General features: G+C 43.0%; 1 protein-coding gene across 1 annotated transcript; it reads right to left on the bottom strand.

Moving 5' to 3' along the window:
• Nucleotides 1-4,011: 4,011 nt before the first annotated feature.
• Nucleotides 4,012-13,299, bottom strand: ufl1 (UFM1-specific ligase 1). The gene is made up of 19 exons (XM_084560137.1): nt 13,079-13,299; nt 12,737-12,882; nt 12,604-12,632; nt 12,418-12,515; nt 11,624-11,738; nt 11,363-11,493; nt 10,114-10,172; nt 9,206-9,352; nt 8,911-9,086; nt 8,635-8,814; nt 8,395-8,521; nt 7,488-7,610; nt 7,207-7,327; nt 6,950-7,116; nt 6,634-6,764; nt 6,433-6,513; nt 6,139-6,224; nt 5,875-6,055; nt 4,012-4,651 (listed from the first exon to the last, which is right to left on the bottom strand). The coding sequence occupies exons 1-19, from the start codon at nt 13,153-13,155 to the stop codon at nt 4,439-4,441; spliced, it is 2,388 nt and encodes a 795-aa protein (XP_084416263.1). The 5' UTR covers nt 13,156-13,299; the 3' UTR covers nt 4,012-4,438.
• Between the last annotated feature and the right edge of the window lie 1,893 nt (nt 13,300-15,192).

Here is a 15,192-nt window from a genome sequence, read left to right as displayed (position 1 = left end):
CGTTCGGACGATATTTAGATCAGCGTATATCCATATAGTGGGAGTGAATGGGGCACCGAAATGCAGCCTCTAAATAACGCATTATCTGCCGTGAAACTCGTTCATTTCACCAATATTTTGTTATGATACGCTAGTGCTATTCCCCGTTGAGTCCGGAGTTACCTGTAACCTATTCACGGACGTACACTAGCCAGTTTAACTTCTCGAACGAACCTTACGGGAGTGGCTGCTGAGATGGGATTACCGGGTGGTCTCCAGTGTTCTCTTCTGAGAATCCTCCCCTCATGAGCTTCCAGGCATGTGCAGGGACACCTTGGGAAACATATATTAATTGTAGGAAGGGTCGAGGCATCGTCATGTTGCCCCTGGTGACAGTCACTCAGGACCCCGATTATCATGCAAGGCTAGAAGTGAAAGGCAAGAAAGCATAAGCTGCCGCTGCCGAATCAACATGAAGAGAAATATGACAAAAAAAAATATCAGCACACAGTGTGCAAGGATGAATGTAGAAGGCACTTTTTAGGATTTTACATAAACAACTTCATCACTTCTATTGACTGGATAAACACAGATATTGACTATATGAGCCACTTATACAGCCCTGCATTAATTTAATGTGGAGAGTGTGTGTGGGACTAACTGCTGTCATTAATGCCCAATTCCCACTGGGGCCAAATGTGACTAAATTGGATCCATTTATGATGTTCTAACATGTTCTACCAAAAGACAAAACAAACAAGCCAGCAGCAGCGCACTAAAGTAGCTGCACATTTGAACAAGAGCCTCCAACATGAGTGGCCGTATGTCCCTTGACCCAGGAGCATGGCCTTACTGGTGGCAGTAGATACAGTACGTAGCAATTCAGCTGCCTTCATCACATCTCGGCTGGATTACTGTTAACACACTTCGTTGCGGGGGTCAGCCAGTCCTCCCTCGTACGTCTCCAATTGGTCCAGAATGCGGCTACTCGTCCCTTAACTGAGAGAGCACATGACTCCCGTTCTGGCCTCCCTCCACCAGCTACCTGTGCATTTTAAAATCCATTTTAAAATGGAATTACCATTTTTTACAACCTGCACCTTATTTCTGGAATAAAATACGATCGTTTACTCACCCATATAACTTTGGTGTCATTTGGAGTCGTTTGGACGATATTTAGATCCTTGTATATTCATATAGTGGGAGTGAATGGGGCACCGAAACTAAATTAAAAACTACATTAGAAACTAAACTAAATAACGCATTATCTGCCACGAAACTCGTTCATTTCACTAATATTTTGTTATGATATACTAGTGCTATTCCCCGTTGAGTCCAAAGTTACCTGTTATCTATTCGTGGACGTGCAGCGGTTTGTTGTTCTTTGGCCAGCTGTTCCTCTCTCTGCCTCCGCATCCTCCTTTCAACGAGCTCTTCATCCGTATACTCTGGCTCAAAACGGTAAGGACGTCTATCATAAACAATGTTGTCGTCCACAACCTCAGAATCGGAAAAATATTCAGCCATGTTGCAAAAAACTAGCAGTAGCAAATTACAGGTAAACAAGCCGTGCGGGGTGCACGGCGCTCAGAGACGACATCATCCTGCTCAGAGGTTAGTAGGTCAATCTACAGACCCCAGATGATGATAACAGGTAACTCTGGACTCAACGGGGAATAGCACTAGCGCATCATAACAAAATATTGGTGAAATGAACGAGTTTCGCAGCAGATAATGCGTTATTTAGAGGCTGCTTTTCGGTGCCCCAGTCACTCCCACTATATGGATATACGCGGATCTAAATATCGTCCAAACGACTCTAAATGACACCAAAGTTATATGGGTGAGTAAACAATTGTATTTTATGCCAGAAATAAGGTCCAGGTTAAACCAAAGTTAAATAAATAAAAAAAAAGTAATAATTTATTTGACTTTGATGTTCTAAGTCTAATGTTTGACCCATCTATCCACCTCAATCTCACCCTTACTTCATGTCAGTGCTGGAAGTGTTTGCTCTTGTAAATCTGTGCAATCTAGCAGAAACAGAATCTCTACTTTTTTAACAGTATTTAATTACTGTTTGTGTTTTTATGCTTTATCGGTGCGTTTTAATTCAATTTCATTCCTACAGCTCCATTAACAATGCAAATAGTTTCCAGACCTTGGAGCGTTTCCTATGTAACTTTCCAATTAAGTTGATTAAGCACAGTTTACAACACTTTATCCACCTCTGCACGCGCTGTTTATGGAATTTATTTTTTTTGAAACAATAGATGCGTGTAACACACAGGTGGAGGGAAACCGGTGTTCCTTTGGTTTTGTTATGAATCATATTCCGAGTAGGTGGCTCCGCATTCGAAAACTCTCCTTTTAGAATAAAATTCCTCATTTGACATCTCTCACTTGCCAAACCCAGAGGCCTCGGTGGAACACTGAAAAAAAAAAAGAAAAAAGAAAGAAAAAAGAATCTGGACTCTGCGAGGAGATGCTTGTTTCCATGGCGATGTGGAGCATGTGCTTGTGTGTGTGTGTGTGTGTGATGACCTCACACGCCGCATATCCTGCTCACTGCCTCTTCTTCTGCCAGGATGCAGACAGGCTGCCTCCACATGGCACATGGTGCACTCACATGTCAGGCTCTCCCTTATAGGAGGTCAGAAACGTGAGAAGTCCTAAGTTTACCTTTATGATGAGAACGATTGTTACGACAACGTCACACTCTAATATTTCATTGGACCTCCTTTACCTTTGATTACATTCATTGTGGCATTGTTGTGATAAGCTTCTACAATGTCACCAGATTTATTTCCATCCGGTGTTGCATTCATTTTTCACCAAGATCTTGTATTGATGATGGGAGAGTCTGACCACTGCACAAAGCCTTCTCCAGCACATCCCAAAGATTCTCAATGGGGTTAAGGTCTGGACTCTGTGGTGGTCATTTAGTATATTCAGGTAGTCAGCTGACCTCATTCTTTGGGCAACATAATGTTGCTGAACCTACCCTGAGCAACTGCAGCAACCCCAGATCATAGCACTGCCCCCACAGGCTTGTACAGTAGACACTAGGCATGATGGGTGCATCACTTCATCTGCCTCTCTTCTTACCCTGATGCCCCCATCACTCTGGAACAGGGTAAATCTGGACTCATCAGACCACATGACCTTCTTCCATTGCTCCAGAGTCCAATCTTTATGCTCCCTAGCAAACTGAAGCCTTTCTTTTCCCAGTTATCCTCACTGATTAGTGGTTTTCTTAAGGCTACACAGCTGTTCAGTCCCAATCCCTTGAGTTCCCTTCACATTGTACGTGTGGAAATGTTCTTACTTTCACTGTTAAACATAGCCCTGAGTTCTACTGTTGTTTTTTTTCCATTTGATTTCACCAAACATTTAAGTGATCGCCGATCATGATCAGGATTTATTTCCCCAACCACATTTCTTCCACAAAGACGATGGTTCCCCACTATCCTTCCAGTTTTTAATAATGCGTTGGACAGTCCGTAACCCAGTTTTAGTAGTTTCTTCAATCTCCTTAGATGTTTTCTCTGCTTGATGCATGCCAATGATTTGACCCTTCTCAAACAGACTAACATCTTTCCCACGACCACAGGATGTGTCTTTAGACATGGTTGTTTAAGAAATGAGAAGCTACTCATTGCATCAGTTGGGGTTAAATAACTTGTTTCCAGCTGAAAGATAATCACCCATGCAGTAATTATCCAATAGGAGGCTCCTACCTATTTGCTTAATGAAGTCCAGGTGGCAACTTTTTGTTTTGGCCATGCAGCGTGTGTTATTGTGTGTGTTCAAAGGGAGAATGACAATCTCTTGGCAGGTATTTGTAGTTCCATAGCTAGCCACAAGAGGGAGACAAACTACTTATATATATATATTCCTGGTCCTTACTTTCACACTGACAGAAGTATCAAGCAGTCAAAGAATATGCACATCTCATGGAAATGAGAAAACATTTGATACCATTGAAAAGAGTGACTGTTATAAAATGTGTAATAAAATGCGTGAAGGGTCATTCCAGTGGCCTAGTTTTACAACGACTGCACATCTGTCCAGGATTGGCTTGTCAACAAAATTCAGGCCAAGGGCAGAGGGTTTCTGCAGGTTATGCTGCGTCTATGGTCAGAAAGAGAACGTGCAAATTTGACTCGGAGTTGGACACTGGTATGCCAGTAAAACCGTGGTACAGTCGGGGATAAGCCCCAAAAGCTTCATCCGCCCATCTCTCAGAGACATATAATAAATGCAAGAATATTAGAACCCTAATTGAGGAAGTTCACGTCAGCTGGGTTTACAGGGAGACGCCCCGCTCACAGATTTCTTTTAATAATTAAGATTATGTCCACAGGGGATAAATCACAAAAATAAAGCATTATCAACAGGAATCTGCATTTATCTGAATACGTTAAGACCATAAAGATCAGTTATGACATTGCGCTCTTCAGTCTTCGGTGACGGACGTCTTCTTCTGGGACAGCACCAGGTCCTTCACCTGCGGCATCAGGGCCATGAGCTCCGCACGGACGCTCCTCACCTCCTCGTCCTGCTCCTCGGCCTTGCCGTCCTCAACCTCTTCCTGCTTCCTGCTCTGGCTCTGGCTCACCAGCTGCTTCACCACCAGGCTCTGGTAGGCAGAGAGCAGCTGCTGCTGGTCCTGCAAGGCGAGGTGCACACGTTCCGTCAGTTTAGCTCTCCAAACAAATGCTCTATCACGCTAAAGCCGCAGCAGATGGAGAAGACAAACAGCCGCCCGCCGAGGCTGAAAACTAGATTAAACAGCCCCGAGACGAAGCGGTGGTGAAGCATTTCGACCACACTGAAGCAGAAACACATCTGTTGAATGGAAATCCACACCTGTCTCTATATTCAAAGAGATGAGGTCCATGTTAATTGGTTATATCGGTTACAATCTGCAGCCTGGGATGTTTCTGACTCACAGACATGTCCATATGTTGATGCACCTTTAGTTATTTTAGCAGTTTATCAAAACATATTCAAGTTCTAGTTATATAACGAAAATGGACTTTAATTTGTTTAAAATAACTGAGAGAGCTGTTGATTCAACCGTGTTTTTATTTCAGAGGCAATGCTTTGTAGAACTATTGAACTGTGTTGGACCATAGACTGTAAATAAAGACGGACCAGCTCCTTTAAAGTGGAGCCAAAGCAACTAGAGCTCCCCCTGGTGGCTGGCTGCAGTACAGGTCATAAGCTCCACCCCCTCTAAAACACACCTCAAATACATTTTGTTTGTTTTCCAAGGATGGTTTCTATCATTTTAGGTAGTTCATGTAATTCTGGTGCATTTTCAAGTGTCCATTCTTCTGATAAGTTTCATTTTAAATAACAGAAACACTGACATGTTTAATTCACTGTAGCAGGGGTCTTCAACGTTTTCCAGGCCAAGGACCCCCAAACTGATGTGTATGTGTATTTAAAGACATTTAAATTCATGGAAAAAAAAAATTGCGACCCCCCCTGCGGTGCCTTTGCGGACGCCCTAGGGGTCGCAGACCTCCTGTTGAAGACCTCTGCACTATAGTTTAACTTCATCCTCCTAAATAAATACACCTTTCTTACACCGATTCGGACAATGCTGTGGTTTACGTTCTCATTTCCTGTAGTCGGCCTTTTATTTGTCTCTGTGCTCCGACACCGTGACCGTCGTATTAAAGCAAATGAGCAGATTTTGGTAGTAGTTTTGTAGAAATCGCTCTCTCAGCTCTACTTTTCTGTACTTATAACACTACGATTTCCAAGTTATTGCCCATATCCTCATATTTAAAGGACATCAAGTGTTCCCCTTCTCTGTGACTGCACATCTACATTTTCCCCTTAGAATAAACTGGTCCCACGTCAGCGAGCGTCAATACATACCGCGGGCATTTTTCCTGTGAGCGTGCCGATGATCTGAGGCACGCAACGGCCCGGGGCGTGCAGCATGCAGTGGGTGCTGGCTTGGAAAAGCAGCACACTGGTCAGGTGGAGCACCAGAGCCGGATCCTCCGTGTCCTTCAGCTGCTCGCAGAGAGCCTGGCGGTGCAGGAACAGGGCTTGTCTGGACGAAACAGACACACAAACATAAAGACATACCAACATTTCTAAGAGTTTTAACGAATGCCGCATGTAGTAAACACATACCTCTCCTTTTTCTTGTCTCCTTTCTTCAGCATGAAGCCACACACCTCAGCACACGTCTCTATGTTGGTTAGAAAGTCTTCAATGGTCTGTAACGAACAGAGGGAGACTAATGAGGCCATGCTTGTTTACAGGCAATACTAAACAAATAACGCTCATATCTTTCTTAAATCACTAGATGCACACCTGTTGTCTGGTAATCTATCTATCTATCTATCTATCTATCTATCTATCTATCTATCTATCTATCTGGACGACATTCCACAAAACAATCTAAATATCAGCTGCAATACTTACTTTGCCATTCAGGCAGTTGTGCAGCTTCATGAGAGGCCCTTTGGTCTCCTCTGGCAGTTTGCCCAAAATCTTGACTCTGACCTGAGGCAACACATCACAGTCAGTCATTCAAAATGGAACCGCTTGAATCCCAACAAGAGTTACTCATTCACTCGAGTACTTTCAGGCCAACGAGTGAAAAAAAAATACACGGAGACAGACCTCAGGTGTGATGGTGCTGGGGTTCTCCACGGACATCATCATATCAGCAGCCAGGAAGTTGACCAGGATGTTGGCGACGTCGGTGCACACGGTCTTCAGGACGTGCCTGGCGATGTGGACCTGGGTTTCATCTGCACAAGCAAACAGTCTATTAAGCATTGAACATCAGAAGGATCAGACGGTATGGGATCCCTGGAAGATCATCTCCTAAACCTTCTGCCAGAGGTTTCCTGATTCTGTTCTAAATACCCAAGGTGCACCCACGGCCGTTTGTGAAGATCCACCTGGTGCTACTTTAGCAGCGACGGAGACTTACCAGAGAAGAACTTGGTGCCTTTTTCAAACAGGCGAATGTTGTTGTAAAGGTTGGTGATCTCCTCTTGTAGATCCTTCATGCTCTTCTTCTTGCTGGCCCCCGATGGAGAGCTGCTGGACGACATGAACACTGTCCGCAACACCTCCTGGTAGTTTTTAGTCAGAGGCCTGCGGACACAGCGAGAGATTGGACCGATTGTTGGAAGTTGGCTTGGAAAAGCAGAGAGAAGTAATTTTAGAATCAAACCTGTGCGTTACCTCACTAAATTCTCTGCCAGTTCCGAGAGGATTTCCTCAGGGCAGTCACTCAGTCGCGCTTCTAAAACAGCCACGATCTCCTCCTCGGCCATAAACGGCGCTTCAGTCTGTTTGTTGCGATCTTGGCAAAGGTAAAACACATGCTAATTAGCCTCACTGGGAAAGTATAGATGCAAAAACCCAATGGAGAGAACCATAGCCAACCACTGAGCGGTCGTAACACGCGTATAGAGACGTTATGTCTTTGTGAAGATTAAATGGCTCTGCGGCCCACTGCGTACTTTGCTGCGAAGGTCCGGTTTCTTCGTCGCTGTCCTCATCCTTCCTCCCTTTCTTCTTGGTTTTGCGAATCCGGATCTCTCTGGCGTTGCCTCCTCCACCCGCCTTCACGCTGCCGCTGCCCTCTGGGAGAAAAACAGTCAACAGACGATATTTATCTCGTTCAGAAGATGAATTGTGGGCCACATGTTTAGCGAGATCACAGACGTTTGAAGACTAAATTGTAACCAGTTCGTCCTTGAGTCACATTTGCGCTCGTCGGTCTGGCTTGCTCCGTAAAAACTCCACCCAAACGCTAGCTAATTTTTGTTTCTACTTCCTGCTTCAGTTTCAACAATGGCAACTGAAACTTTCGACGAAATTTCGCCGAAGACGAGTTGTACAAACGTTTGTATCTTCGAACCTCCTCAGCAGGGATGCACCGAATATTCGGCCACTGAAAATTTTCGGCCGAAAACCGAAAATGCACTTTTGGGCCATTTTCGGCAGAAAAGACTTTTATCGCCGAAACAGCATGGCCGAAACAGGATGTTGTGATGACGCAAGCAACAACCGCAGCCAGCACGGGCATGTCTGCCGTGTGGACGTATTTCAGTATATAAAGTATTATATAAATATATAAAGACCCACTCTCCATTTTTGGTTTTCAGCCAAGAATTTTCATTTCGGTGCATCCCTACTCCCCGCCTTTTACTTTTCACTGTATTTACACTGGATGATGTTCTTCTCTATGTCAAATACAAGTTGTACAAATCCTGCAAAAACCCAACAAACTACAAATCCCGTTTTTTACCGCCGGGGGAAAATCAAAACTCTCGTAGCGTCTGTCCGGGATTTTTAGGATGGAGCGAACACCTCTGAATGTTTCCCAGGAGAGTGACATTCATGACAACTTCTGTCTTAACAAACCTGAAGCCTTCTTCCTGCGCTCTGCTTCTCTCTTTTCCTTTTTAGAGGGAGCTGAGCTCTCTGTCATGATAGACGCTTGCTTCATATCCTCTTCAGTTATCAGAAACACGGGATTGTTCTTTACTTCCTGAAACAAAAAAAAAACCCACAGGCATATTGTTGGATTACAGTTGGAAAGTGTTTTCTGTAATGTGCACTGACGACATTTAACACGGAGATGTGTAACAAAGGAAGCTGCACCTTCTGGGCTTTGTTCTGCATGGCTTCATCAAATAAAGAGCGGCAGTTGCTGATGAACTTCTCGCTGACAACAAATGTGCTTCCCAGCATTCTGCAGGAGGACTGGATGTTAGTGTTCCTAATAGCCTGGCCGATCACCATCCCGATGTCTTCCATCGACAGGCAGCTGGGCAAAATTGGCTAAAAGCCAAGGGGTGAGGGGGGAGAATGAGTAACGGAAATCACAAAAACACAACCTGCATCTTCTGTAATGTGGTCAGTCGTTGCTGTAATCACCATGAGGTCAGTCCATGTGGCAGAGTTGACGGCTTCCTCCACAGAAGCCTCCACCTGGTCCACCAAAGCCTGACCCACGCAGGCTGCTCTGAGGAAAAGCAGCTTGTTGGATTTGAAGCGCTTCTTGATGTAGCTGGAGGGGTCGGGGATCCCCAGTCTGACCAACGCGTCAAACTCTGGAGGAGAAGCATTGTATATATACGTTGATGAAAATGTACACCAAGAATCGTCACAAAGCAAAGCTGGTATTGGGAGTGATCAAAGCCGAAAGAAATACGAATCGAGAAGAACCTACCTAAATATCCGTTTTGCTGGAGGAAAGAGTCCACCCAGGAATTCTGTGTTTTGGAGTAGATATCAGGGATATAAACAGCTTTGTCTTGCCGGCCTCCAACCACACTCCCCTTCAGACGTCCAGAGTTGACAAACTCCTCCAAGACAGCTGGCGACGACAAAACATGTTACGTTACAACTAATGGCATTACACGTTAACTAGGGGAACTAGTGTTTTTTACAACCTGGACCTTATTTCTGGCATAAAATACGATCGTTTACTCACCCATATAACTTTGGTGTCATTTGGAGTCGTTCGGATGATATTTAGATCTGCGTATATCCATGTAGTGGGAGTGAATGGGGCACCGTAACATAGTCTTTAAATAACTTTATCTGCCACGAAACTCGTTCATTTCACCAATATTTTGTTATGATACGCTAGTGCTATTCCCCGTTGAGTCCGGAGTTACCTGTTATCATCACCTGGGGTCTGTAGATTGACCTACTCACCTCTGACTTGAGTATACAGATGAGGAGCTTGTTGAAAGGAGGATGGAGAGGGAGAGAGAGGAACAGCTGGCCAAAGAACAACAAACCGTTGCACGTCCGCGAATAGATAACAGGTAACTCTGGACTCAACGGGGAATAGCACTAGTGTATCATAACAGAATATTGGTCAAATGAACGAGTTTCGCGGCAGATAATGCGTTATTTAGAGGCTGCGTTTCGGTGCCCCATTCACTCCCACTACATGGATATACGCGGATCTAAATATCGTCCGAACGACTCCAAATCACCAAAGTTAAATGGGTGAGTAAACGATCGTATTTTATGCCAGAAATAAGGTCCAGGTTGTAAAAAACAATAATTCCCCTTTAACAAGCAACACCGAAAAAATGAAAAAGAAAAGAAAAAAGAGGCACTCACAATACAGGAGATGTTCTTGAAATCCAAATGCTCCTATCATGCTGCTGACAGGCGTCGGCCTACAGAATAAAGCAAAACACGCAGTCAATCAGAATACAGTATCAAGTTAATAAAAAACAACACGTCTCATGTTGATCTGAACTAAAGATGTAGCCTCCGGTAATGATGCTCATTAGTGGGACTGGTGTAAAGTTCATAAAGAAAGAGGTGCTACGTCAGCAGACGACCAAAAAGTTGAAGTAAACGGCGCGTAACAGAGATAAAAAACTAAAAGTCATAACAGGTTTATCTAGCTTGTCTGCATTAGAATACCATGTCAGGTTGGCAGGTACATGCTAGTCGGCTCTGGTTATCATATCAGAAAAGAATAATTAGGTTAAACTGATTTAGAATGCAACACACCACTTGTTTTTTATGTTCAGTTAAAAACACATCTAGGCTAACGCTACCAGGTAGAGCACACCCAATGCACTGTGGCCAGTTTAGTCAATGTAAAAATAATTCATTCATCACAATAAATCAAGTGCAGTACTCTCGTACTCTGACTCTTATCCTTATGCACTGTTTTATACTTTTATTGTTCTGTTTTTTAGAGACTTTATTTAAGTACTTGTGCCTTAAAGGGGAATTACCGTTTTTTACAACCTGAACCTTATTTAAGGTATAAAATATGACAGTTTACTCATCCATATAACTTTGGTTATATATGGGTGAGTAACTCTGGACTCAACTGGGAATAGCACTAGCGTATCATAACAAAATATTAGTGAAATTAATGAGTTTCGCGGCAGATAATGAGGCTGGTTATTTAGAGGCTACGTTTCGGTGCCCCAGTCACTCCCACTATATGGATATACGTGGATCTAAATATCATCCGAACGACTCCAGATAACACCAAAGTTATATGGGTGAGTATACGATCGTATTTTGTTTATGCCAGAAACAATGTCCAGGTTGTAAAAAAACGGTAATTCCGGTAATAAGCGTTGATACGTGAGCCATATGCAACGAAAAATTGTTCATGTATGCACCTGTGGTGTGTATTTTCAATGACAATAAAGATCTATCTCTATCTCTATCTCTATCTCTATAACGTTCAGATCTGTCACATCTGATCTCACTTGACCGAGAATTTCGTTGTGCGATTACTGTAATTAATACCGTCATTTTTCTGAATATGACAAATTTACAATTTCAAGGAGTAGTCCTAGCTTGAGGTGAAATATCTTGTGTTTGCTGTTGTGTTTACCTTGTGACTGCACTGAAAAGCCCTCTTATTCTGGCTCTGTGGCGGGAAACGAAAGCGGGAGTGAATATGACTCCTCTGTTGTACTGGTCCATTTCTCCCTGGATAAGCTTCCCGAGACGCTTTGACAACTCCTAAAAATATATACGAGAAGACATACTTGTCATTTGTCAGAGGTATCACAGAATTACATAAAGGACACTATTTCTTGCCTACTTCATGACCATATTTCCTATGTGATAAAGCAGGTAAAGACTGACTCGCCTCAGTTAAGAAATCTCCTGGGAGGTCGTAGCTTTTGCACAGTTCTGCGATGGTGATCAGACCAGCTTCCTGCAGTTTGTCATTCACTTCCTCAGCCAAACGGTCCAGGTACGTTCTGCGGAAGACAAAGTCATGTCAAATCTCCACCTGTACCTCTGTTTAGATCAGTTGTGTCAAAACTTTTTCACTGAGGCCCACATGGAAATGGAAATACACACAAATTCACTTGTTCTTTCACGTTTTCTATGGTTCTGCCATTTTTGGTCCAACATTTTGATTAAACGCGTTTAGTGGAGAGGCTGCTTTGTTCAAGTTCCAGCTACTTTTAAATAATAAATAGTACAATACATACAATCAAGCTCAAGTTCCTTGTGTGGACCATATTCCATTGTATTTTTTGAATAAAAAATGGACCATAGATGGCCTGCGGGCCGTAATTTGGACACCCTTGGTTTCGATACAACCAATTAGCTATACAGAAAAGGACAAACCTGTCCAGGCCTGACATCTCCCACCACCATAACTAAAGTCTTGGTGGTGGGAGAGGGGTATCACACTCTAATTCTTTAGGATTCAATCCCAAACCAAGTTCTAGATTACACACCACCTCTGATACACATCTGAGTCTCACAACTCACCTCCTATTCTGAAGGCAAGGCGGCCAAAATAAACAAAGCTAGGAGTGTGTGTGCGACATATTTCTTTTTATTTAACCCCTATCCACAAAACGAGAGCCCGAGTGTCATGGTGTATGTGAGGATGGACAGATATCCCCTTGTCCTTTAAGTACTCACTCATCGATCAGCTGCCCCAGCACAAGCTGGACCCCTCGGTCGGATTTCACGATGTCGCTCGCTCTGTTTTCAATGTGGACCCAATCCACATTAAGAATCTGAAAGGAAGATCGCCCACGGGACACGTGTGAATAAAAGATTCGTATCTGGACACAGCTGGTAACGTTTCAACTTGCCGATACGCACCTGCTGAAGGTCCACAATGTTGATTCTCCCTATGAGATAGCAAGATCACAAAAGTTCATTAAAATCCCACAAAAACAAAATCAGGAGGTGAGAGCTGCATTTATTGGAAAACAATGTTTGACAGTTAAATGACCTCCATGGACGTAGAGCTCATCTCGGATCTCTCTGCTGATCTGAGCTGGGGTGATGTACTCCTTCCCATCCAGTGTGTGCACCACATCCAGCTTCTTATCCTGGACCAGTTTCGCAATGATTTCAATGCAGTTCCTCTCAGACAGCCTGTGGGAAAGTTTATAGAAGAAGTTTATAGGCAGTTATATAGACATGCATTTTATTTTTATTTTACTAGGAAGGATAAAGTCCACAGCTAAAAGAGTTGCTTTTAAACCCAGCTTTCATGTCAGCTGTCGTTAGCTTCGCTGCTAACAGCTGCTCGTATCATTTCCTAAGCATTAGTTAGCCTGTGTGCAGATACCTTTGCACAGTGTCAGCAAACTGTGCTCTCTGGAAGTCAGCGGCGAGGCGACGGATTTCCTCCCACTCGTCCGCCATTGTTACAAGTCGATATGTGCCCAAAAACAATCACCAGCTGTCAGGGCTTTCCTCTTTCCTTAACCGCCCAGGTAAGAGAAGGCAGAGCCAGCTAACTGTCAGCTAAGCTAACGGGACACACTCTCTAACTGTAGCCACACGTCAACATACAGTGACGTACAACGGAGAGCGACGAGCGTCAAACCTCCCACTGCCAACTTCCGCATTGACGTAAGTAGACGTTGCATTTGGATAATAATAATAATAATAATAATAATAATAATAATAATAATAATAATATCAAATACACTGACTTTTCTTTCATGGACAATTTATCAGGGGTCGAACTGTTTATAAAGCACACAAACCGGTCATTAGTAATGGGAAGTTCGGCTCTTTTCTGAGAGTCGGCTCTTTTGCCATGGCTCTCGAACGGCTCTTTATTTAGTATGTCTATATCCTAACGTTTTAGCTCAACTCAGCAAATACATATTGCATTCAGTGTTTCAAATGAACAAAATACTGCAATCAAATCTGCATAAGCATAAACAGATTGCAGGTTAAGCTAGCCAGCAGCATTTGGTTAGCTTATATTTCACAAGGATTGAGTTAGCGTCTGCTGCTGAGCGGGCCATACAAGCCAGCAGCATTTACTTAGTTTATTTAGATTGTAGGTTAAGCGTCATATCACATGACAGTAGGTTTGTTAGGGTTTCTCAGTTGGACAGGGCCTCTAAATGTGTTTTGCCTGGGATTTTGGCACAAGGGATTGTAACATCTAATCCTGTGTATTAATGAATGTAACAATAATATAAAATACACTGACTTTTCTTTCATGGACAATTTATCAGGGGTCGAACTGTTTATGTTAATAATGTATATAAAGCACATAGACTGATCATTAGTAATGGGAATTCAGTCTCTTTTCTGACAGTCGGCTCTTTTGCCACGGCTCTCGAGGAAGAGTCGTCTCTTTCGGCTCCCAAACGGCTCTTTATTTAGTATCTTAACATTTTAGGCCAACACAGCAAATACATATAAGCAAAAACAGAACCAAGGCTACTATGCAAACGGTATAAATGTCCTTGTGCAGGTTTGTGGTGGAACTTGCTCTTAATGTATATTTTCATTTTGCAGTGAAGACACTCTGCTCTGTCATTCCCAATGTCCTTAAATTTCAGCCAGACGCTGCTTCTTTTAGCGTCTATCCCCCTCTCTCTGATTTCACATAATGGTATGATACTTAGTCCTCACATATTATTGGTCACATGGCGTGCCCATCAAAACAAAGTTCAAAACCCGTCCAAGCAGAGATAAACGAGCAAAAGGCAAAAAAGTAGCAGGGAGCCGGTTCTCACTTGATGGGAATTGGCTCTTCTCATTCACTACTGAGTATTGGCTCTTTTGTGCATGACACATCACTACTGACCATAATGTAGACATATTAACGTGCAGACAATTGGTCAGAAAACAGTCGCCTCGAGTCAATACAGTAACTGAACTACAAATGCACTGATTTAGTGGCAGAGTTTAAGAAGCCCTGTTGTCAGTAGGTGATTATACAGTTGCAATCAGATATATTCAACCCCCCCTCACCTCAAAAGACATTATAGTGACAGTATAACGAAATGACAAAAAAAAAACTCATTAAACAAAAAATATATATATATAAAAATATTTTGTCAACAGAAGTGGACTTAACTTTAACGTTCCAGTGATGTGCATGTGCAGCTGATTCAACCAACAGCTTCAGCACTTCATGGATCTTTTAGTTTTTAGAACTTCTAGCAAATGTTTTTTGATAAATGCTGACAATCTTACAACACCTCCTAATTCTTCACGTGCAAAAGCCTCTAGCTCAGTGACGGCTTCTGCTCTGTTTCTACCTTCTTTAAATCTCACCAAAGACTTTCAATTGCATTTTAATCCGGTGATCCAAGCTTTGTTTGACTTGGAGGTGTGCTTGGGATCATTGTCCTTCTGTAAAGTCCAATTATCACCATGGTTTAATTTGTCAACAGAAGGTATCATGTTGGCCTGGTATTTCTTGGGATCCAT

The sequence above is a fragment of the Chelon labrosus genome, assembly GCF_963514085.1.
Source record: "Chelon labrosus genome assembly, chromosome: 14".
Taxonomy (NCBI): domain Eukaryota; kingdom Metazoa; phylum Chordata; class Actinopteri; order Mugiliformes; family Mugilidae; genus Chelon; species Chelon labrosus.
The sequence above is the reverse complement of the archived record's forward strand: the minus strand, read 5'-3'. Positions and strand labels throughout refer to the sequence as shown.